The 25,186-nt window shown below is 41.0% G+C and overlaps 1 protein-coding gene across 2 annotated transcripts in view; it reads right to left on the bottom strand.

The window, feature by feature from the left end:
• Positions 1-6,084: 6,084 nt before the first annotated feature.
• adarb2 (adenosine deaminase RNA specific B2 (inactive)) overlaps positions 6,085-25,186 on the bottom strand; it is a 375,339-nt gene continuing 356,237 nt past the window's right edge. For both annotated transcript variants that reach the window (XM_088322572.1, XM_088322573.1), the window contains 3 exons: positions 17,786-17,967; positions 11,537-11,718; positions 6,085-6,447 (listed from right to left, as the gene is read on the bottom strand). In XM_088322572.1, the coding sequence (XP_088178698.1) occupies positions 6,271-6,447; positions 11,537-11,718; positions 17,786-17,967 (541 nt within the window). In that variant the 3' untranslated portion in view covers positions 6,085-6,270. The remainder of the gene's footprint in view (positions 6,448-11,536; positions 11,719-17,785; positions 17,968-25,186) is intronic.

The raw sequence follows: 25,186 nt of genomic DNA, 5'->3' as shown, positions 1-25,186 counted from the left end.
AGAGGAAGAAGAAGAATAGGAAGACAAAGAGGAAGATTAGGAAGAAGAGGAAGAAGAAGAGGAAGAAGAAGAATAGGAAGAAAAAGAATAGGAAGAAGAGGAAGAAGAATAGGAAAAAGAGGAAGAATAGGAAGAAGAAGAAGTAGGAGAAGAAAAGGAGGAAGAAAAGGAAGAAGAAGAAGAATAGGAAAAAGAAGAATAGGAAGAAGAAGAAAAAGAGTAGGAAGAAGAAGAGTCGGAAGAAGAATTGGAAGAAGAAGAATGGGAATAAGAATAGGAAGAAGAAGAATAGGAAGAAGAATAGGAGGAAGAAGAAGAAGAAGAAGAAGAAGAAGAAGAAGAAGAATAGGAGGAAGAAGAAGAAGAAGAAGAAGAATAGGAAGAAGAAGAATAGGAGGAAGAAGAAGAATAGGAAGAAGAAGAATAGGAGGAAGAAGAAGAAGAAGAATAGGAAGAATAAGAAGAAGAATAGGAAGAATAGGAAGAATAAGAATAAGTATAGGAAGAAGAAGAAGAAGAATAGGAAGACGAAGAATAGAAAGAAGAACAAGAAGAATAGGAATACGAAGAATAGGAAGAAGAAGAAGAAGAAGAAAAATTGTGAAAAACCAAAAACCTTAAACTCAAGCGGTGGAGATTGACAAAGAAAGGTGAGAACCGGTTTCTTTTGAATTGCGCCTCGTCTTCCTTTTTTCCACCTTTTTCTCTGTCCGTCAGTCGTCACGGTGACAGGGACGGTAATTGGACGTCGTCCTCTCGCTCTCTCTTTCCGTCTTTTCCGTCCCTCAGCGGGAGCCCCGGAAATAGCTGATGACAAGATAGCCGTTGCCTTTCATTGAGCCCAAGGTTACCCCTCTTTTTTTTCTTTTTTTTTTTTTTTGACGAATGCCACAGCTTGGGTGAGGATTGGGGTGGCTGAGACTGTTTAGAGGAGACACGGCATCAGTACAGAACAGAGATTTACCGTAAACTCCAGACTCCAAGCCGCTACATTTTATGAGATGTTTTAAACACTGCGGCTTACTATAGGCTAATTTTAGATGCGATTTCTGCCAAGTCCTCTGAATATCAAAGTGAAAAAAAATCAGATGAAGCGCAAGTAATCATCAGTCATAACTATGACTCCCCAGTATTTCCTGTAGAATTTTGTGAGATTTCTGTGAGTGGACCATCTAGGGCAGGGGTGTCAAACAGGCGGCCCGCGGGCCAGATCAGGCCCGCTAAGACAACGCTCAGAGAAGCACTGGAGAAAAATTATCGGCAGGTTGAATTAGGTCCACTTGATGTTGCCAAAGCCAGGTGACTTTCACAAAGACGCTGTACTTGTATTTATTTTCTCTCTCTCTTTTCCTCTCTTTAACTCTCTCAGTCTCTCCTTGTCTCTGTTTTGTTCCTCTTTTGTGCCTCTTTGTCTTTTTTCTCGCTCTTTTAGTCTTTTTACTTTCTTTTGCTTTCTCTTCCTTTTTTCCTTTTCTATCTTTTCTCTCTTTCTCACTCTCTCTTGCTTTGCCCTTCTCTTTTTCTCTCCTCTTTTTCTCTCCACCTCTCTTTCTATTTCTTTTTGGATTTCTTTCTTTCTCTCTTTCATTCCCCCTCCCTCACTATATCTCTCTTTATCTCTTGTTTCTCACATCCTCTCTCCTTTTCTCTCTTTTTGCTCTTTCTCTCTTTCTCCCTTTCTCTATTTCTTTGTTCCACCCTCTCTTGTTTTCTCTCTTCCTCACTCTCTTGCTTTCCCCTTCTCTTTTTCTCTCCTTCTCTTTTCTCTCTCTTTTTTTTTGATTTCTTTCTTTCTCTCTCTTTCATTCCCCCTCTCTCACTATATCACTCTTTATCTCTTTTGTTTCTCACATCCTCTCTTTCTCTCTCTTTTTGCTCTTTCTCTATTTCTTTGTTCCACCCTCTCTTGTTTTCTCTCTTCCTTGTTCTCTCTTGCTTTCCCCTTCTTTTTTTCTCTCCTTCTCTCTTTCTATTTCTTTTTGGATTTCTTTCTTTCTCTCTCTTTCATTCCCCCTCTCTCACTATATCACTCTTTATCTCTTTTGTTTCTCACATCCTCTCTTTCTCTCTTTTTGCTCTTTCTCTATTTCTTTGTTCCACCCTCTCTTGTTTTCACTCTTCCTCACTCTCTTGCTTTCCCCTTCTCTTTTTCTCTCCTTCTCTTTTCTCTCTTTTTTTTTCTTTCTTTCTCTCTCTTTCATTCCCCCTCTCTCACTATATCTCTCTTTATCTCTTTTGTTTCTCACATCCTCTCTTTCTCTCTTTTTGCTCTTTCTCTATTTCTTTGTTCCACCCTCTCTTGTTTTCTCTCTTCCTTGTTCTCTCTTACTTTCCCCTTCTCTTTTTCTCTCCTTCTCTCTTTCTATTTCTTTTTGGATTTCTTTCTTTCTCTCTCTTTCATTCCCCCTCTCTCACTGTATCTCTTTTGTTTCTCACATCCTCTCTGTTTTTGCTCTTTCTCTCTCTCTTTCTCCCTTTCTCTATTTCTTTGTTCCACCCTCTCTTGTTTTCTCTCTACCTTGCTCTCTCTTGCTTTCCCCTTCTCTTTTCTCTCCTCTTTTCTCTCTATTTTTTTAATTTCTTTCTTTCTCTCTCTTTCATTCCCCCTCTCTCACTATATCTCTCTTTATCTCTTTTGTTTCTCACATCCTCTCTCTTTTCGCTCTTTCTCTATTTCTTTGTTCCACCCTCTCTTGTTTTCTCTCTTCCTTGTTCTCTCTTGCTTTCCCCTTCTCTTTTTCTCTCCTTCTCTCTTTCAATTTCTTTTTGGATTTCTTTCTTTCTCTCTCTTTCATTCCCCCTCTCTCACTATATCTCTCTTTATCTCTTTTGTTTCTCACATCCCCTCTCTTTTTGCTCTTTCTCCCTTTCTCTATCTCTTTGTTCCACCCTCTCTTGTTTTCTCTCTACCTTGCTCTCTCTTGCTTTCCCCTTCTCTTTTCTCTCCTTCTCTTTTCTCTCTATTTTTTAAATTTCTTTCTTTCTCTCTCCTTCATTCCCCTCTCTCACTATATCTCTCTTTATCTCTTTTGTTTCTCACATCCTCTCTCTTTTTGCTCTTTCTCTCTCTCTCTTTCTCCCTTTCTCTATTTCTTTGTTCCACCCTCTCTTGTTTTCTCTCTTCCTCGTTCTCTCTTGCTTTCCCCTTCTCTTTTTCTCTCCTTCTCTCTTTCTCTCTCTTTCATTCCCCCTCTCTCACTATATCTCTCTTTATCTCTTTTGTTTCTCACATCCTCTCTCTTTTTGCTCTTTCTCTCTCTCTTTCTCCCTTTCTCTATTTCTTTGTTCTACCCTTTCTTGTTTTCTCTCTTCCTCGTTCTCTCTTGCTTTCCCCTTCTCTTTCTCTCTCCTTCTCTCTTTCTCTCTCTTTCATTCCCCCTCTCTCACTATATCTCTCTTTATCCCTTTTGTTTCTCACATCCCCTCTCTTTTTGCTCTTTCTCCCTTTCTCTATCTCTTTGTTCCACCCTCTCTTGTTTTCTCTCCCTCTGCTCAGTGAAGAAAAACCCTCATATCAACCAACAGTGAGCGTGAGGACACAATACAAGACCATTTCCATTTTGAGACCCTGGTGGGGGCCAATTACACCGCCGGGGTTTTTATAGGCTATGGAAAAGACTGTCCCATTTCGGGAGACAAATGCCTCACCACCTCATTAGTGCACGAATGGATGAATGAGATAACCACTGTTCCCATAGAGCAAACCTGGGAAATCCATTCCTCGAGGGCCGCAGTTCCTGCATGAGTTTGTAGCTTCCTCTTCTTCAAATCACCTTACTCAAACGGGAAGGAACTTGGAATTACCTGTATTGGAGTAGAGAAAGCTTAAAAACCAGGCAGGCCATGTGGCCCCTGGAGGACCCTGGTCTACAGTAGAGTAAGATCTTGGCAGAATCAGCGGGGAAATGTCCAGTACAGAAAAGTCACAAATTGAGTCCGGGTCTCTGCAGCAGTCAATATTAATTACTCTCTTTCCTAATCAATCTCTCTTACTCAGTCACTCACTCAATCTCTCTCTCTCGCTTTCAATTAGTCTCTTTCTTTCTCTCTCTCTTAATTAGTCTCTCTCTCTCTCTCTCGCTTTCAATTAGTCTCTCTCTCTCTTTCTCTCTCTCTCTCTCGCTTTCAATTCATCTCTCTCTCTCTCTCTCTCTCTTAATTAGTCTCTCTCTCTCTCGCTTTCAATTAGTCTCTCTCTCTCTCTCTCGCTTTCAATTTCTCTCTCTCTCTCTCGCTCTTAATTAGTCTCTCTCTCTCGCTTTCAATTAGTCTCTTTCTTTCTCTCTCTCTTAATTAGTCTCTCTCTCTCTCTCTCTCTCTCGCTTTCAATTAGTCTCTCTCTCTTTCTCTCTCTCTCTCTCGCTTTCAATTCATCTCTCTCTCTCTCTCTCTCTTAATTAGTCTCTCTCTCTCTCGCTTTCAATTAGTCTCTCTCTCTCTCGCTTTCAATTTCTCTCTCTCTCTCTCTCTCTCGCTCTTAATTAGTCTCTCTCTCTCGCTTTCAATTAGTCTCTTTCTTTCTCTCTCTCTCTTAGTTAGTCTCTCTCTTTCGCTTTCAATTAGTCTCTCTCTTTCTCTCACTCTCTCGTGTTCAATTAGTCTCTTTCTCTCTCTCTTAGTCTCTCTCCCTCTCACTTTCTCTCTCTCACACAGTCTTTCCTATATTTAGTCTCTCTTTTAATTTGTCTTTCTCTCATTTAATCTCTCTCTTTCTCTTACTCTCAATTGGTCTCTTTTTCCAATATCTCTCTCTCTCTCAACCACTTCTTTCTTTCTCTCACCTAGTCTATATATCTCCCTCTCTCTCTCTTTCACACACTCCATCTTTCTTTCAATTAGTCTCTCTGTCTCTCTCTTTCTCTCAATAGGTCCCCCTCTCTCTTAATTAGTATTTTTCTCTTTCTCTCTGTCTCTCTCTCTCTTTTAATTAGTCCCTCTCTCTCTCTCTCTCTCTCTCTCTCTCTCGCTTTTAATTAGTCTCTCTCTCTCTCTCTCTCTCTCTCACTTTCAATTAGTCTCTTTCTTTCTCTCTCTCTCTCTTAATTAGTCTCTCTCTCTCTCTCTCTCTCGCTTTCAATTAGTCTCTTTCTTTCTCTCTCTCTCTTAATTAGTCTCTCTCTCTCTCGCTTTCAATTAGTCTCTCTCTCTCTTAATTAGTCTCTCTCTCTCTCGCTTTCAATTAGTCTCTTTCTTTCTCTCTCTCTCACTTTCAATTAGTCTCTTTCTCTCTCTCTCTCTCATTCAATTAGTCTCTCTCTTAGTCTTTCTCTTTCTCTCACTTTCAATTAGTCTCTCTTTCTCTCACTCTCTCGTGTTCAATTAGTCTCTCTCTCTCTTTGTCTCTCTTTTAATTTGTCTTTCTCTCATTTAATCTCCCTCTTTCACTTACTCTCAAATGGTTTCTCTTTTCCAATATCTCTCTCTCTCTCAACCACTCCTTTCTTTCTCTTACCTAGTCTATATATCTCCCTCTCTCTCTCTTTCACTCACTCCATCTTTTTTTCAATTACTCTCTCTGTCTCTCACTTTCTCTCAATAGGTCTCCCTCTCTCTTAATTAGTATTTTTCTCTCTCTCTTTTATTTATAGTCTCCCTGTTTTAATTAGTCTCTGTCCCAATCTCTTTCTCTCTCTTTCTCTCTCCCACTTTTGTTTTTTAGGTGCGTCTTAAAAGTCCAGAAAAAACTACAGTAAATTGGCTATAACGTGTACTTGACAAAAACAGTATGAAACAAAAACTACAATGTGCTGTATTGACTAAAAAATTTGATCCGTTTATGTAGAAGTATCAATACTCCTTTCTATTACTTTGTCATGTGTGCAAGGGATGGGAGAGCTTTAGATGATTGGAAAAGCTTCTGAATTTGAATCAGTAGAGTACACAAAGTTTTGTTTTGAGAACGTATCTGTTAATGCTAATTTCATGAAGATTGACAGCTGGTTGCGCAATGTGTTACTTTTTCTTACTAGACATTTCCCCGCTGTTTTAAAAAAAATAATAATTGTAAGAAATAGACGTGAGTGTGTTCATTTTTATGGCTCTTAAACCCTTCGACTTCAAATCCGACGCAGGCTTTTACTGAAACACATTTGAGTTTCTTTTATTTGGAATCAGTTGCGCTCCGTCGTACGGAATTTACAGTCATTTCTTGTTCTTTTCAGCAAACACGGTTGACATTTTGTGTTTTTGTGTCCCGTTCACAAGATAACACGCACACGTACGCTAAAAAAATAAAGGGTTAACGCTTTCAGGTTTTCTACGCAAAAACGCTCAGTCCGAGAGCAGGAACTGTTCCTGCTCGGGGGGTTTCTTCACCCAGGTCCCCAGGCCCGTTTCCTGCAGAGAACGGAACCATTGCTGCTTGACGCTTTGGTAGGGACGTGCCGCCATCTTGGCCTGGCAGTACGTCAGCTGGTTGTCGTCCGGGCAGGAAGTGGAGATCCCCAGCTGGAAAAGAATACATCGAAATATTGGAATGAATCACATTTTTTGCGGTTTCGAGGACAATATGAGTGGCAAATGAATGTGTTTACAGAAAGTTCAAATAAAAGGGAGTAATGGGATTCAATGAGTGATTTACTTCTGGAAAGAGAAGTCAAACACTTACAACTCTTTCACAATGTCTAAAAAATGAACAAAGGGGTTAAATGTAGTAAAATACATGGTTGGATAGGTTTTAGAGTTGTAAACTGGTTGTATTTAAATGGACACTTTTGACATAAGCTACAACAGTAAGCCATTTTTTTGCGTTTAGCTTAGCGGTCAAAACCCTTTACCCGTCTGGTCACACAACAAAAGCGTTCCTGACTTTGTACCCCTAAAAATTAACCTGCGCCACCTCATGTGTGGGACAAAAATAACAATAAAAAAAAAACATGTCATTTTCTAATTCTAAAGCCAGGCTAGAAGCAAGATCTTACGCCCAAGCCCAAACCCGGCCCGAATTTGGGCTATGTTCAAGCCTAAAATGTTAATCATTGGGTTGGGGCCCGGCTCCTCTCTCGCTGACTTTTCCCCAAAAAAATCCAGCCGTCCTGTGTTCTATGTTTCTTATTGATAGTGTCAGCCACACAGTAGCAGATAAGTGGTTGGTCAAAATCACCCTTTCTTCCTCCTCCCGAGTCCTCACAAATTCAATATGAAAATTTGGGTTCACTTTGGGCCCTATCTTACCTGCAAGCCAGGCTAATCAACAAATGTATATATAAAAACTGTGACCGGCACAGTTCTGAGGTCATGAGATTGAACCTCCTGTGTGGAGTTTGCATGTTCTCCCTGTGCTTACGTGAGTTTCCTCCAGGCACTCCGGTTTCCTCTAAAAACATGCTTGTCAGGTTAATTGGATGGTCCAAATTGTCCCTAGGTGTGAATGAGAGAGTGAGTAGTCTGTCTCAGTCTGCCCTGGCAACCAGTTCAGGGTGTCCCCTGCCCACTGCCCGAAAATAGCTGGAATGGGCTCCAGCACCCCCGTGACCCTACTGAGGATAAGTGGTGCAAACAATGGATGGATGTATGAATGGATGGGTTGTCTTGCTGTCAGCTTGCTAATACTGTTATTTATTCTATTTTTAGGGGCTGACATGTGCGCCAAATCTTAATCCTTGGTCTCACTATCGCCCTCTGCAGTGAGGCAAGAGAATTGCGGGCCTCACTCTGCATCTGCACTTTTGGCATATTAATATGTTACATGGGCGGCACGGCGGCACAGTGGTTAGTGCGTGTGCGGCACAGTTCTGAGGTCATGAGATTGCACCTCCTGTGTGGAGTTTGCATGTTCTCCCTGTTCTTGCGTGGGTTTCCTCCGGGCACTCCGGTTTCTTACAAAAACATGCATGTCAGGTTAATTGGCCGGTCCAAATTGTCCCGAGGTGTGAATGAGCGAGCGAGTTGTCTGTCTCTGTGTGCCCTCTGATTGGCTGGCAACCAGTTCAGGGTGTCCCCTGCCTAATGCCCGAAGATGGCTGGGATGGGCTCCAGCACCCCCGCGACCCTACTGAGGATAAGCGGTGCAGATAATAGATGGATGGATAAAACTGATGATAAAATCCTAAACGGGTTGAAAGGCTAAAGGTGGCACTTGATGGAGCGAAATGAGAAGCGAATGAGGTGGCACAAATGCATTTTGGGGGCAGGGGGGACGCAGGGGGGGGCGCAGGGGGGGCGCAGGGGGGGCGCAGGGGAGGCGCTTCTTTCGGTTGCCTTCAACAGCTGTGTAATCTCCCCCCATTTAAATTTCACAAGCAATTGAACATTTCCCCGCGCTTTCCGTGCATTACTGTTGCCGCCAGGGGTAACGAGGAAGACGGGGACGAGGGATGCGGGCGGGGGCGGAGGCAGTCGGGCGGGTGGGATGGAATTTTCCAGAGCGAAGATCGCTAAAGTTTCTTCTGGAGATTAGTGCGAGCGCTCATGCGTGGCCCCTTATATGCAACGTGCGGGGAACACTTAGGTGGAGGGGGGTGCAGCGTGGAGGTCTTCTCCAAATAATTATCCTTTTATAGTCATTATGCTTTAACGGCCGCCATCCGTCTGCGACATCCAGTTTCCGAACGGAAACGGGAAAACGGAGAGGTCGGGAGGGGCAGGGACGGAATCGCGCACAATAGTAAACCCCCGGTTTACTGCGTTGAATGGTTCAGCCTGAACCGAGGCCCGGTTCTTTTATCTTAGAAGAGAAACCAGGACACTGCTCATTCTCATTTACTGTATTTTCCTGACTATAAGTCGCAGTTTCGCCGGGGGTGCGGCTTATATGCCGGCGAGTTTCAAATTTGTATGACCGGTATATTATTTTACATGTTATTTTTACACTCAACCACAAGAGGGCGCTCTAGGCCTTTGTTGATCGTTTCAACGGAAGCAATGTAGAAGCAGAAAGAGGAACGCCGCTCTCTTTTTATTTCTCTCTCTCTCTCAATTAGTCTCTCTGCCCCTCACTTTCTCTTAATTAGTATCTCTTTTTCTTTCTGTCTGTCTCTCTTTCTCTTTCAATTAGTCTCTCTCTCTCTCTCTCTCTCTCTCACGTTCAATTAGTCTGTCTCTCTCTCTCTCTCTCTCTTACTCTATCTTTCTTTTAAATAGCCCCTCTCTCTCATTCTCTCATTTAGTGTCTCCCATTTTCTTACTCTCAATTGGTCTCTTTCCCAATATCTCTCTCTCTCAACCACTCCTCTCTTTCTCTCACCTAGTCTCTCTCCCCCTCTACCTCTTTCTGTCTTTCTCACACTCCATCTTTCTTTCAATTAGTCTCTATCTCTTAATTAGTCTTTCTCTCTCTTTCTTGTTCTCTCATTTATAGTCTCTTTTTTTCTCTTTCTCTCAATTGGTTTCTTTCCCAATCTCTCTCAAGCACTCCTCTCTTTCTCTCTCTCTGTGTCTCTCTCTCTCTACGAGCCTCTCTCTCTCTTTCTCTCACTTAGTCTCTCTCGCTTTATCAACTAGTCTTTCTCTCTTTGTCTCTCTCTCTCACTCTGTCTTTCTCTTTCTTTTAATTTGTCTCACCTTCCTAAACTCTTTATCTCTCTCTCTCTCTCTCTCTCTCTCTCTCTCTCTCTCTCTCTCTCTCTCTCTCTCTCTCTCTCTCTCATTTAGTCTCTCTTTCTCTTTCTCTCAATTGATTTCTTTCCCAATCTCTCTCTCTCAAGCACTCCTCTCTTTCTCTCTCTCTGTGTCTCTCTCTCTCTCTCTCTACTAGCCTCTCTCTCTCTTTCTCTCACTTAGTCCCTCTCTCTTTATCAACTAGTCTTTCTCTTTGTCTCTCTCTCTCACTCTCTGTCTTTCTCTTTCTTTCAATTTGTCTCTCTTTCCTAATCTCTTTATCCCTCTCTCTCTCTCTCTCTCTCTCTCATTTAGTCTCCCTTTCTCTTTCTCTCAATTGGTTTCTTTCCCAACCCCCCCTCTCTCTCTCAACCACTCCTCTCTTTCTCTCTCTCTCTTTTCTTTGCTCGTCTCTCTCTCTCTCTCTTTCTCTGTCTGTTAGTCTATCTCTCGTTTCCCTCTCAATCTATCTTTATTTGAATTAGTCTCTCTTTCTCTCGCTTAGTTTCTCTCCCTCTCCCCCTCTTCAATCTACTGGTTCAACCCCCTCGAGAGTGTTTTTTTTCTCCCACATGGCCCCCGAGCTAAAATGAGTCGGACATCCTTGTTTTAGAACATTCTGAAAACATAATAATGAGTATCTGATGAACGATGCGGGAGGAGAAGCGCGACAAAACTGTGGGAGGAACTGAACTGGGTCTTGGGTCTCAGGTCTTTGGTCTCGGGTCTAGGGCAGGGGTGTCAAACTCATTTTAACTGGGGGGCCACACGATAGAACAAACATTCTGTTGGGGGCCGTACTAGTAATTTAAAGAGAAAGAAAAAGAAAATAAATAAGAGAAAGAGGGACGGAAAAGGAGAGAGGGCAGGACAAAGAAAGAAAAAGAGAGAGAGGGAGAGAGCGTGAGAAACAAAGGATAAAAAGTCGTGAGAGAGGGGGAAAAGAAAGGGAGAGGAAGAAAGATATCCAAAGAGAAATAGAAAGACAGAAGGAGAGAAAAGGGAGAAAAGAAAGCGCAAAGGGTAGGAAGAGAGAAAGAGAAAAGAGAGAACAGGAAAAAAGGAACGACGTTTGAGCAAAAGAAGTTAAAAAGACACAGAGAAAGAGACAAAGAGCAACAAAGGAAGAGAAAAAGAGACACAGAGAGTGAAAGAGACAGAGTGGGAGAAAAGGGGTGGAAAAGGGGTGGAAAAGAGAGAGAGAGAGAGAGAGAGAGAGAGAGAGAGAGAGAGAGAGAGAGAGAGAGAGAAATACAAGTACAGTGTCTTTGTGAGAGGCACCTGGCTTTGGCAACATCAAGTGGACATATTTCAACCTGCAGCTTGTTTTTCTCTTGCGCTTCTCCTCGTGTTGTCTCGCGGGCCGGATTCAATCCCTTAGTGGGCCTGATCTGGCCCGCGGGCCGCCTGTTTGACACTTGTGCTTTAGAGCATTCTGAAACCACAATAATGAATATCTGATGAACGACGCGAGAGGAGAAGCACGACAAAACCGTGGGAGGAACTGAACTGGGTCTTGGGTCTCAGGTCTTGGGTCTCAGGTCTTGGGTCTCAGGTCTTGGGTCTCAGGTCTTGGGTCTCAGGTCTTGGGTCTCAGGTCTTGGGTCTCGGGTCTTGGGCCTTCAAACAACGGCCAGAAAGTAAAGTTAAGGCATCATTGTTCCAGAGGCCGTCATTGCCGCAAGGGCATCTCGACGGCGCCCCCTTTGTGTGCTTTGCGCCATGACCCGCCGCCATTGTGACTAGACTCCGCTTTGTCCAAACCGAACGCCGAACAATAGTTATCCGGGATCGGCTCCGGCTGCCCCAAATTGCCCGACGCTTTATCGCTTTTCCGAGAAGTCCTTATCTTTAGTTGTCCGCGCGTCGCCCACACAAGGGAATTCTAACCTTGAGGGAAGGTTCGTCGAGAGAATCGATCGACGGCGGCCGATCGGCAGCTCAGACAAGAGGGGAAACGGAACAGTAGACGGGCGCGAGACGATTTTTCGGGGGTCACCTTGCAGCGGAGTCGGTTCCAGCGGGTGAAAAAAGCCTGCTTGCAGAGACGCGAGGGCGTCCCCGAGTCTCGTCTCCGTCCCGTCGCCGTGTCCAGCGCTTCCGGTTGCGCGTCGCCTAGCGTCCAATTGAGGCCGACGTAGGAGACCTTCCCCGAAGGAGGGAACTCGCCGCAGCTTAACCCTGGTGTCAGACGGAAAAACAAAAATGTCACTTTCAGAGCTTGAGAGACACCCGTTATATATAATGACTAGCATCAAAAGTTTGCAACTGGTTCAGAATGCAGCAGCTAGACTTTTGACTAAGACCAAAAAGTTTAAGCATATTACTCCTGTATTGGCCAACTTGCACTGGCTCCCAGTCCACTTAAGATGTGATTTTAAGGTTCTCTTATTAACATATACATGTTTGCATGGACTTGCATCCTCTTATCTCTCTGACTTGATTTCCCACTATGTTCCTGCACGGAGTCTGCGCTCGGAAAATGTTGGTCTACTGGTGACTCCGAGAGCCAAGAGGTCTGCAGGCTTGAGAGCGTTCTCCATCCGGGCCCCGGTGCTATGGAACGCCCCGCCTCCGGAGATAAGATCTGCAACCTCAATGGAAGTTTTTAAATCGAGGCTTAAGACACACTTATGATTGATGCCCACCTCATATTCTGTATTGTCCTGTCTTTTTCCGACTGCCTGCCTGGCGGTGATACGAAGGAGAAGGACGATTTGAGATGAGTCAGCGGACCAGCGTTTGACTTGAAGCATGTGAACGCCTGCATGGACCAGCTGGCAGAAATGGGAAGCTGCGTCGTGGCCATCATAGACTTTCTGGACTAGTTTACAGGCGGGGGCGTCGCTGCTATCATGCACTTTCCGGACAAATTCTCAACATGTTACCTAGTGTTTACTATGCTTGTGTATAGTAATGCTAATTGTGATTCACCCTGGTCATCCTGTAAGGGGGATACCACTTGTGAGGTCCTTTCTCACGGTTTCTCTTTTTCCTCACGCTGAGGTTTTGAGTTGTTCCTTGCCCGCATCTTGGTTTAAGATCAGATAATTGTGTCATTGTAATCCTGTGCAGTCCTTTGAGACATTTTTGTGATTATGGGCTATATAAATACATTTGACTTGACTTGACTGTGCCATCAGCAGAAGCTGCCGGATAACTCAGTTCCCATCCCCCTAATGCCCATCCTTAGGAATGTTTCTTGCCAGTAGTCACTCAGCAATACGTCTGTGCCTGGCTTACAAGCCGATTTTATCGCATAAGCATGCAATTATAAGCATTCTTCATTGCAAGCATTCAATAATCAAAATAGAACAACCGTGTCAATATAAGCATTCTTCTTTGCAAGCAAAATAACACTGAAACAAAAAAGGCAATTATGAGAACAGATTGAAAAATAAAAAATACCATCGAGAGTAAAAAAATAAATAAATAGGTATTTAAAAACAAAATTCAAAACAATGTGAAGACTACATATTAAAAAATAGACGTATACAGAAATGATCATCCCAAAATCAAATTAAATGAGAAAAAATACTAACAAAAAATAAAATAAATACAATTTACAAAAAATATGCAAAAATACTAACAGTAATAAAAGTAATAACAATAATGAGAATGAAATAATAATAAAATATTGTTATAGGAATAAGTTTATTAAAAATATAAAGGGATATGGAAAATGATCTAAAAATTAAATACAAAGAGTAATTCTAACAACAACAATAAAGACATTACTAACAAAGAACATTAAATGTAAATTAAAAACAAAATGCAAAAAAAAATACCAAAAACAATAAAAATAAAAAATACAAAAAATACATTTTTCATTTAGAAAGAAATTGAATTTGAATTTTGGACAAAAAAAAACATAAAAATAACAACAACAATAACAACAATAATAATAATAATAATAACAATTCAAACTTAATTATATTCCTGACGCATCTTCAAAACAAGAGTGCCACCCAGAGAAGTCACTATGAATCACAACTGCTTCATGAAGCTTCATAAAGCACTTGCGATATTTTCCATCTTCTCAATGGGTTTGGAGACGTAATGAAACTTGATTAGATTCCTTCTGCATCTTTAAAACAAGAGCGCCACCTAGAGGAGTCACAATGAATCACATCTGCTTCATGAAGCTTCATAAAGCTCTTGCAATATTTTTGGACTTCTCAATGGGTTTAAAGACATAATGAAACTTGATTAGATGCCTTCAGCATCTTTAAAACAAGAGCACCACGTAGAGGTGTCACAATGAATCACAACTGCTTCATGAAGCTTCATAAAGCGCTTGCGATATTTTTTGGACTTTTCAATAGATTCAAAAACATAATGAAACTTGATGAGATGCCTTCTGCAACTTTAAAACAAGAGCGCCAGCCAGAAGAGTCACAATGAATCACAACTGCTTCATTAAGCTTCATAAGGCGCTTGCGATATTTTTGGACTTCTCAATGGGTTTGAATACATAATGAAACTGGATTAGATGCCTTCTGCATCTTTAAAACAAGAGCGCCACGTAGAGGTGTCACAATGAATCACAACTGCTTCATGAAGCTTCATAAAGTGCTTGCGATATTATTGTTCTCAATGGGTTTGAATATGTAATGTAACTTGATTAGATTCCTTCTGCAGCTTTAAAACAAGAGCGCCATGTAGATGAGTCACAACAAATCACAACTGCTTCATGAAGCTTCATAAAGCGCTTGCAATATTTTGGGACTTTTCAATGAGTTTAAAGACGTAATGCAACTTGATTAGATTCCTTCTGCATCTTTAAAACAAGAGCGCCACCAAGAGGAGTCACAACGATTCACAACTGCTTCATGAAGCTTCATAAAGCGCTTGCGATATTTTTTGGGCTTTTCAATAGATTCAAAAACATAATGAAACTTGATTAGATGCCTTCTGCAACTTTACAACAAGAGCGCCACCCAGAAGAGTCACAATGAATCACAACTGCTTCATGAAGCTTCATAAGGCGCTTGCGATATTTTTGGACTTCTCAATGGGTTTGAATACATAATGAAACTTGATTAGATGCCTTCAGCATCTTTAGAACAAGAGCGCCACGTAAGGGTGTCACAATGAATCACAACTGCTTCATGAAGCTTCATAAAGCGCTTGCGATATTTTTTGGAGTTTTCAATAGATTCAAAAACATAATGAAACTTGATTAGATGCCTTCTGCAACTTTAAAACAAGAGCGCCACCCAGAAGAGTCACAAGGAATCACAACTGCTTCATGAAGCTTCATAAGGCGCTTGCGATATTTTTGGACTTCTCAATGGGTTTGAATACATAATGAAACTTGATTAGATGCCTTCAGCATCTTTAAAACAAAAGCGCCACGTAGAGGTGTCACAATGAATCACAACTGCTTCATGAAGCTTCATAAAGCGCTTGCAATATTTTTGGACATCTCAATGGGTTTAAAGACATAATGAAACTTGATTAGATGCCTTCAGCATCTTTAAAACAAGAGCGCCACGTAGAGGTGTCACAATGAATCACAACTGCTTCATGAAGCTTCATAAAGCACTTGCGATATTTTTGGACTTTTCAATAGATTCAAAGACATAATGAAACTTGATCAGATTCCTTCTGCATCTTTAAAACGAGGGCGCCATGTAGAGGAGTCACAATGAATCCCAACTGCTTCATGAAGCCTCATGAAACTTCAAGTTCCGATGTGTCTTAGTGTTTCGTCGAAATGTCGTTCACCGTGTCCCTGCGAGCGTCGTTTTTTCCGTCTTAGTGTCGAAAAATAACCATTTTTTCCCTTCAACCGGGGTACACAACCACGGGTGCGCTTGTTTTGCAAATAGAACGAACCACCCGGCACGACAACAATTCTCGCTGCGTCTTATTAGCCGTCTCCTTTTTTTCTCGGTACAATAGAGGCGCTCTATCCATCATGCCGTCACCCCCCTCGGAACCCCCCGACCCCCCCGTTTTTCTCTGGTACATTCATGCCTCATTGGACCCCTTCAATGGACTCCACTCCTCTGTTCGTAATAGCCAATTTCATTTCTCTCCCACCGATGAAAAACGAGATCGGCGTCTCCGTCCGGGAGCCGGGACGGGAGAGAGGCACTCGAGCGGGGAGGTGGCAACAACTCATCGATAATCGAAATAATCCACTCGTTTTATTGTTGTGGTCTATCGGTGGTCCAGGAATATGGATGAAGTGGGAAGAGTGGCTAGACTGAAATAACTGTGTTTATATATAAAAAAAATTCAGAGTCATCAACACAGCCCATTGGGCGTTCTCTGCCCGGTCTGGAGGACGGCAGTCTTGCAACATATAAAGGCATAGGCCTCAAACTATCATCCTGGGGGCTGCATTTTGCCCCAGGGCCGCAGTTTTAAACCATGCTCCAGATCAGGGGTTTCAAACTTATTTCATCTGGGGGCCACATGCTAGAAAAAAAACTCACTGGGGCCAGACTAGAGGGTTTAGGAGAAAGAGAGGGAGAAAGAAAGAAGGAGAGATATAAAAGAGAAAGTTAAAAAGAGAAAAAAAAGTGAGTACGAGGAATAGAGAGAGCATAAAAGCAAGAGAGGAGAGAAAGAGAGAGAGAGTGACAGAGAGAGCATGATGGATGGAAAAAAGAGAGAAATAGAAGAGAAAAAAGAGAGAAAGAGAGACAAAAAGAAATAGAAAAAATGGAGAAAGAAAGTATGTGAGAGAGAATGATGAAAATAATACAAAAAGAAAAAAGACTGAGAGAAAAAAAAGAGTGAGCATGACAAAGAGAATGCGATAAGGAAAGGGGACAAGAGAGAAAGAAAGAAAGTTAGAGACGGAAAAAGAGAGAGAGAAATGGCCTGATCCAGAAAGAAAGTGAGAAAGAGAGAATGATGACAAGAATGATAAGCAAAAAAGACAGAGAACGAGAGGGAGAGCGAGAGAGCACATTAGCGCATGCGAGAGAGGGAGAGAGAGAAAAATAGCGCATGCAAGAGAGGGAGAGAGAGAATGATGAAAATAGTAAAAGAAAAAAGACAGAACAAAAGAGTGAGCATTCGAAAGAGAATGAGAGAAGGAAAGGGGAAAGAGAGAAAGAAAGAATGAGAGAGAGACAGAAAAACAGAGAAATGGGCCGATCCAGATAGAAAGTGAGAAAGAATAATGAAAAAATGAGAGAAGCAAAAAAGACAGAGAGTGAGAGAAAGAGAGAAAAAGAGGGAGAGAGAGCACAGTGGCACATGCGAGAGAAGGAGAAAAAGAAAAAAAGCACAAGCGAGAGAGGGAGAGAGAGATGGATAATGAAAAGAATAAGAAAAGAAAAAAGACTGAGAGGAAAAAAAGAGTGAGCATGAGAAAGAGAATAAGAGAAGGAAAGGGGAAAAGAGAGAAAGAAAGAAAGAGTTAGAGACGGAAAATGAGAGAGACAAATGGCTCGATCCAGAAAGAAAGTGTGAAAGAGAGAATGATGAGAAGAATGAGACAAGCAAAAAAAAAGAGAAGGAGAGAGAGAGAGAGAGAGAGAGAAAATGATGAAAAGAATAAGAGAAGAAAAAGGACTGAGAGAAAAAAAGAGTGAGCCTGAGAAAGAGAATGAGAGAAGGAAAGGGGAAAAGTGACAAAGGAAGAAAGAGAGTTAGAGACAGAAAGATAAAGAGAGAATGGCCTGATCCAGAAAGAAAGTGTGAAAGAGAGAATGATGAGAAGAATGAGACAAGCAAAAAAAAGAGAAGGAGAGAGAGAAGGAGAAAATGATGAAAAGAATAAGAGAAGAAAAAGGACTGAAAGAAAAAAAGAGTGAGCCTGAGAAAGAGAATGAGAGAAGGAAAGGGGAAAAGAGAGAAAGAAAGAAAGAGAGTTAGAGACAGAAAGATAAAGAGAGAATGGCCTGATCCAGAAAGAAAGTGTGAAAGAGAGAATGATGAGGAGAATGAGACAAGCAAAAAAAGAGAAGGAGAGAGAGAGAGAGAGGGAGAGAGAGGGAAGAGAGAGAAAATGATGAAAAGAATAAGAGAAGAAAAAGGACCGAGAGAAAAAAGAGTGAGCCTGAAAAAGAGAATGAGAGAAGGAAAGGGGAAAAGAGAGAAAGAAAGAAAGAGAGTTAGAGACAGAAAGATAAAGAGAGAATGGCCTGATCCAGAAAGAAAGTGTGAAAGAGAGAATGATGAGAAGAATGAGACAAGAAAAAAAAGAGAAGGAGAGAGAGAGAGAGAGAGAGAGAGAGAGAGAGAGAGAGAGAGAGAGAGAGAGAAAGAGAGAGAGACATCTTACCGCTGAGCAGCGGCTGGTTCCGTCTGTAAGCCAGAGGAAGGGGTCCCAGTTTTTCCTGCCGTTGGGCCAAGACCCGACCCAGATGGCCCGGGTGCCGCAGGCTGCCCACCGTCACGCTGTGAAGGTACAAGGGCTCCGTCAAGTGGCTCAGCAGCGCCCCCTGCAGACCCAGAACATTCCACCTGGAAACACACACACACCACTCGGCTTTCACAGGGTTCCTGAAACCTTGGGCAAGTTCCATTCGAGACTTTTCAAGACTTTTTGAGATTTAAGACCAAAAACTCTCGACATAAAATGGATATGTTTACATTTGTAAGACGGTTGAAAAATAAATAAAAGACATTTTAATGCAAAATAAGGCCTTAATATTTTCTTAGAATAGCAAATTTTCTCTCCAAAGTTTATGACATGAAAAACAAGAAATAAAATGGATACGTTCACATTTTTAAGACTGTCGAAAAACACATTAAAGACATTTCAATGCCAATTAAGGCCTTAGTCTTTTAAATAGAATAGCGAATTTCCCTCCAAAGTTTATGACATGAAAATCAAGAAATAAAATGGATATGTTCACATTTTTAAGACTGTCGAAAAAGAAATTGAAGACATTTTAATGCCAATTAGGGCCTTAGTTTTTTTAATGGAATTGCGAATTTGCTCTCCAAAGTTTTTGACATGAAAAACAAGAAATAAAATGGATACACTCACATTTGTAAGACGGTTGAAAAATAAATAAAAGACATTTTAATGCCAATTAAGGCCTTAGTTCTTTCTTAGAAGAGTGAATTTTCTCTCCAAAGTTTATGACATGAAAAACAAGAAATAAAATGGATATGTTCACATTTTTAAGACTGTCGAAAAATAAATTGAATGTATTTTAATGCCAATTAAGGCCTTAATTTTTTCTTAGACTAGCGAATTTTCTCTTCTAAGTTTATGACATGAAAAACAAGAAATAAAATGGATATGTTCACATTTTTAAAACTGTGGAAAAATAAATAAAAAACATTTTAATGCCAATTAGGGCCTTAGTTTTTTATAATAGCAAATTTTCCCTTCAAAGTTTATGACATGAAAAACAAGAAATAAAATGGATATGTTCACATTTTTAAGACTGTCGAAAAATAAATTGAATGTATTTTAATGCCAATTAAGGCCTTAATTTTTTCTTAGACTAGCGAATTTTCTCTTCTAAGTTTATGACATGAAAAACAAGAAATAAAATGGATATGTTCACATTTTTAAAACTGTGGAAAAATAAATAAAAAACATTTTAATGCCAATTAGGGCCTTAGTTTTTTATAATAGCAAATTTTCCCTTCAAAGTTTATGACATGAAAAACAAGAAATAAAATGGATATGTTCACATTTTTAAGACTGTCGAAAAATAAATTGAATGTATTTTAATGCCAATTAAGGCCTTAATTTTTTCTTAGACTAGCGAATTTTCTCTTCTAAGTTTATGACATGAAAAACAAGAAATAAAATGGATATGTTCACATTTTTAAAACTGTGGAAAAATAAATAAAATACATTTTAATGCCAATTAAGGCCTTAATTTTTTCTTAGAATAGCGAATTTTCTCTCTAAAGTTTATGAGATGAAAAACAAGAAATAAAATGGATATGTTCACATTTTTAAAACTGTGGAAAAATAAATAAAAAACATTTTAATGCCAATTAGGGCCTTAGTTTTTTATAATAGCAAATTTTCCCTTCAAAGTTTATGACATGAAAAACAAGAAATAAAATGGATATGTTCACATTTTTAAGACTGTCAAAAAATAAATAAAATATATTTTAATGCCAATTAAGGCCTTAAATTTTTTTTAGAGTAGCGAATTTTCTCTCCAAAGTTTATGACATGAAAAACAAGAAATAAAATGGATATGTTCACATTTTTAAGACTGTGGAAAAATAAATAAAATACATTTTAATGCCAATTAAGGCCTTAATTTTTTCTTAGAATAGCGAATTTTCTCTTCTAAGTTTATGACATGAAAAACAAGAAATAAAATGAATACATTCACATTTTTAAGACTGTGGAAAAATAAATAAAATACATTTTAATGCCAATTAAGGCCTTAATTTTTTCTTAGAATAGCGAATTTTCTCTCTAAAGTTTATGAGATTAAAAACAAGAAATAAAATGGATATGTTCACATTTTTAAAACTGTGGAAAAATAAATAAAAAACATTTTAATGCCAATTAGGGCCTTAGTTTTTTATAATAGCAAATTTTCCCTTCAAAGTTTATGACATGAAAAACAAGAAATAAAATGGATATGTTCACATTTTTAAGACTGTCGAAAAATAAATAAAATATATTTTAATGCCAATTAGGGCCTTAATTTTTTCTTAGAATAGCGAATTTTCTCTCCAAAGTTTATGACATGAAAAACAAGGAATAAAAAGGATGTTCATGGATCCTCAGTCAAAACTGGCAGATAACTACTCGTTCCAAATAACGTTTCTGCTACAGTCATGAAGCATTTTTATCATAATCTGTGAAAAATGCCTATTTTTTCTTTTTCGTTTGAAAATATAAATCTTATTAATGTTTACATAATTCTAAGACATTTGAATGTAGCCAATTAAGGCCTTATTTTTTACAATCATGAATTCAATGCCTTTTAAGACAAGGATCGGCAGTAACCCTTTCTCCGGGGAATAGAAAACGGAGCAAATGGAGAGCTTCAATGAGGGACGGAGACAATCTGATGGCTATCTCCATGCCGGACGTGACGAATAACATCTGCGGGATTGTCGATACACACAAACAGGGTGCTTTTTCCCCCCCAGGGACGCAAACGGATAGCGGCGCAGAATGGCGCAGGACGGTCGCAAGACGGCACAGGGTGGTGCAGGAAAGTCGCAGGACTGTTGCAGGACAGTGCTGGACAGTAGCAGTGCAGTGCAAGACAGCGCAGGACATTCACAGGACGGTCGCAGCACAGTCGCTGAATGGTGCAGGATGGTCAGAGGACAGGCCCAGGACAGTCGCAGGACAGGTCCAGGACGGTCGCAGGACAGTCGCAAGACAGTCACAGGACAGTCGCAGGAGAGAGCAGAAGGGTCGCAAAATGGTGGCAATACAGCGCGGGACGCTCGCAAGACAACCCAGGACGGTGCAAGATGACGCAGGATGGTCGCAAGAAAACACAGCACAGCACAGGATGGTCGCAGGACGGTCACAGAATGGCGCAGGACGGTCAAAGGACAGGCCCAGGACAGTCGCAGGACAGTCGCAGGACGGGTCGCAGGACAGTCGCAGGACAATCGCAGGACAGTCACAGGACAGTCGCAGTACAGAGCAGAACGGTCGCAAAATGTTCGCAAAATGGTAGCAATACGGTGCGGGATGGTCGCAGGACGGTCGCAGGGCAGTTGCAAGACGGCCCAGGACGGCGCAAGATGACGCGGGATGGTCGCAAAACGGTCGCAAGAAAACACAGCACAGCGCAGGACGGTCGCAGGACAGTCAGAAAATGGCGCAGGACGGTCAGGGGACAGGCCCAGGACAGTCACAGGACGGGTCCAGGACAGTCGTAGGACAGTCACAGGACAGAGCAGAACGGTCGCAAAATGGTCGCAAAATGGTGGCAATATGGCGCAAGACGGTCGCAGGACGGTCGCAAGACGGCCCAAGACGGCGCAATATGACGCAACATGGTCGCAAATCAGTCGCAAGACAACGCAGCACAGCGCAGGACAGTCGCAGTTAGCCAGAGAGGAGAAAAATCTTTTTATATGGACAAGTGACGCCCGACCAGATCATGCCTCTATGGGCGTGGTCTTGGATATCTGATACACTCAGTATCAGGTGACGGTGTTTGAAATCACTTGTTAGAAACTTGCTAGAAAGCCAAAAAAGTGAGACATTTGCGTAATGTTCTATATTTAATAATGCCTCTCCATTGACATAATTACCTACGGTGAGAACATTATCTTATCATCCATTATCCTTTTCCTAATCAGCGGCGTTTTATCACGCGTGCAATTACAGCGAGGAGAAAAGGAGACCGGCTATTACTCAGCCAAATCTTTTAATATGGACCAGTGATGCTCGACCAGATCATGCCTCCATGGGCGTGGTCTTAGATATCTGATACACTCAGTATCAGGTGACGGTGTTTGAAATCGCTAAACTTGTTAGAAAGCCAAAAAAAAGAGACATTTGCGTAATGTTCTATTTTAGGAATGCCTCTCCAATTGACATAATTACGTACGGTGAGAACATTATTTTATCATCCATTATCCTTTTCCTATTCAGCGGCGTTTTATCACCGATGCAATTACAGCGACTACTGTTTTTCTTTCCCAGGCTGACTTAATAATCACTCATTACGCCGCATTCACTTCCTAAGCAGTCCATTAACATCAGCGACTCTCCGGGAATAATAGCTAAACGGGCCCGTGACGCGCCGGCTATCATTTACCTGCACGAGCGCTAACGGGTCTGCGTATAGCAAAACAGAAAACCCAATCGCCCGAAATAGGAAATCAGAAACATCTTCTAACGCAGGGATGTCAAAGTCAATTGCACAAGGGGGCCAAAATTCAAAACACACTTAAGGTATTGAACACACTTAAACTGAATGTTTTTGGAACAAAAATATGAATAAAAACAGACAAGAATATTAAATTTAAACCTTAAATCACTTATACAGTATTTATTATTTTGCTCTAAATAAAAATATTTTGTTAAATTATACAACTTAGAACTTAACTTAAACTTAACATTAAAATAACATTCAAATTTCTTTGCTCCTATGTCAATGTATATATTAAAAAAACTTAAATATCCCAAAAGATTTTGCTCTCCTGTCAAAAGTAGAAATAGGAAAATGCTACAAAACCTGGAAGTATACATAAAACATGTATTTTTCAGAAATAACAATTCTAATCATTACGTTTTTTTTGCTCTTATGACTCAAAAGCTTAGCCTTCAGCACATTTATTTTTGATGATTTGATAAAAATAATAAAAAAGAGAATAATGCCAGTGCCCGTGTCCCAAAATCAACAAACATACCACTTTAAACTTGTCTCTTTCTTGCAATTACCGTAAATTCCGGACTATAGAGCGCACCTGATTATAAGCCGCACCCATCACATTTTAAGGGGAAAACCGATTTTGTCCATACACAAGCCGCACCTGTAGATAAGCCGCATGAACCCACACCAAACCCGCGATTGAAACTAAATGTGGGGTTGAGGGATTTTGTAAGGTTTATTGTTGTATATTCTTCATCAATTATCCGTTATCGATCAAATCATAATACGCTACAAAGCCAAGGGGCCGAGACACTTGCTCTCAGCCAAGAGGCTGAGTCAAGGTCCTAGCCACAGAGCCAAGCAGCGATCTTTCATTGAAGCACACAGTCCAAAAATCACAGCCGCCAAAATGAACGCAAAATGATATAGGTACTTAAAATTTGTTGCAGACCTGCAGAGTCCGGGTGCCCGTTGATAGTAATCCAATGAAAAAAAGTGTATATTTCAAAAGTTAAGGTTGGGGAAAATATATATCCATTATTGTCCGCCGTGTCCACTAAAACTCACTTTTACCGGTCCCCACTTTCCCATCAGCGTTGGCGTTTGCTCCGCCCCTCTTTTTTAATTTGCTCGTGCAGAATAAGTGTCTCAAATAAATACACACATTTCACCGCTCTGAATCTTACCTCTCATACTCGAGCGCCGCTGACGGCCCGTTAGACAAATTGCATAAATTAGCCGCATCTCTGAATAAGCCGCGGGTTTGAAAATTTGGGAAAAAACTAGCGGCTTATAGTCCGGAATTTACGGTACTCAAGATCGGTTCAACTCATTTTGACCTTGGTTTCAAAACCAGATGCAAGCAGTTATTTTGTAAAAACGTCACAACATTCTGAGAACAGGGAGCCTGATGTGCTTACCTTTGGCGCAGACGGAGTAGGGCGAGAGATGGGAGGGAGTGCTTGCACTTTTTGCATAGCTCCACCCATCCCTCCCACTCACCCAATCAAATAACTTTAAGTTTTGGCGTACAGTGGAACCTCGGTTTTAGAACGCCTCTCAGTTCGAACAAATCGGAGAAATTCTTGCTTCGCTGTTCGGTCAAAAAAGAGTTCGAACGCCGGGGTGGATGTTTCACATCACATTTTTTTATTCCTTTTAATTTTCTCAGGTGCAATTGCACCTCCAATACACTAGGGGACGTCTGAGATTAGACAAATGTGTAGCAAATGGGCCGAGTTACAGAATTTTACCACACCCATGAAGCTGCAGCCACCAGAGTCATCGTGACTTTAATGACACTGTCATGAACCACTTCCGAAAAGTGCTAAAAAGAAGTCAGAAGCAAGTGTCATTGGATAGAAATTTTAAGAGAAAAGAACATCCTGTAGCCGAGTCATCCGTAGCAAAGAAATTTGAACGTGTGAGCACCCCTCAGACAGAAGAGCTCCCCGAAGTTTTTATGGAAGGGGACTCTCCTTCCAAACAATCATTTTACTTCCTCCCCCATCCCTCTCACCGTCCATCTGCGCCTTCTGCTGACCACCACAGAGGTAAAAAATCCTATTCATAATCCTTTTCTTTATCCTTTTTTTTATTTTTACACGTTCACGTTAACGTAATCTTCCGTACGAAAGATTACGCTAACGCGAACGTACGATTAGCCTGGGTTACATTTATGTTATTTGTGTCTTAAAGGTAAACATTCAGGGTGTTGGAACGGATTAAAACGATTTACATTATTTGTAATGGGAAAAATGATTTCTGTGTTCGAACAAATCGCTTTTCGAACAGGGTGTTGGAACGGATTATGGTCGAGAACCGAGGTTCCACTGTATTTACAATTTGTTTCCCACCACATTTCGGGAGGAAAACCGATTTTGTACATACACAAGCCGCACCTGTGTATTAGCCGCATGCACCCACATTGAAAAAACACAATGCAAACACGAAATTAACTTAAACCTGATACAGTCAAAAAACACAGACGGCAAATGAACGGAAATTGATGCCGGTACTTAACATTTAATGCAGACCTGCAGAGTCCGGGTGCCCATTGAAAGTAATCCAAGGAAAAAAGTGTATATTTCCAAAGGTAAGGGTGGGAAAAATATATATCCACTATTGTCAGCCGCGTCCACAAACACGTCTCACCTTTACTCCGCTTCCTGTCAGCCCGCGTTTGCCCCGCCCCTTCTTTCTCATTTGCTCGTACAAAACATATCAGAATAAGTTTCTCAAATAAATACATTACAAAAATATACAGTTGCAAATACATATTATACATGGTTACACATATTTACAAAGAAGGACGGTACACCGAGAGAGTTTTCAAAGCTTTAATAATAATATTATAACTTTCTTCCCAAACCGTGACTGTGACAGGTAGCAAAACGCTACTA

Source organism: Urocampus carinirostris, chromosome 18 (assembly GCF_059441175.1).
Source record: "Urocampus carinirostris isolate Australia breed hairy pipefish chromosome 18, RoL_Ucar_1.0, whole genome shotgun sequence".
Taxonomy (NCBI): Eukaryota; Metazoa; Chordata; class Actinopteri; order Syngnathiformes; family Syngnathidae; genus Urocampus; species Urocampus carinirostris.
This window is presented reverse-complemented; position numbering and strand designations above follow the sequence as displayed.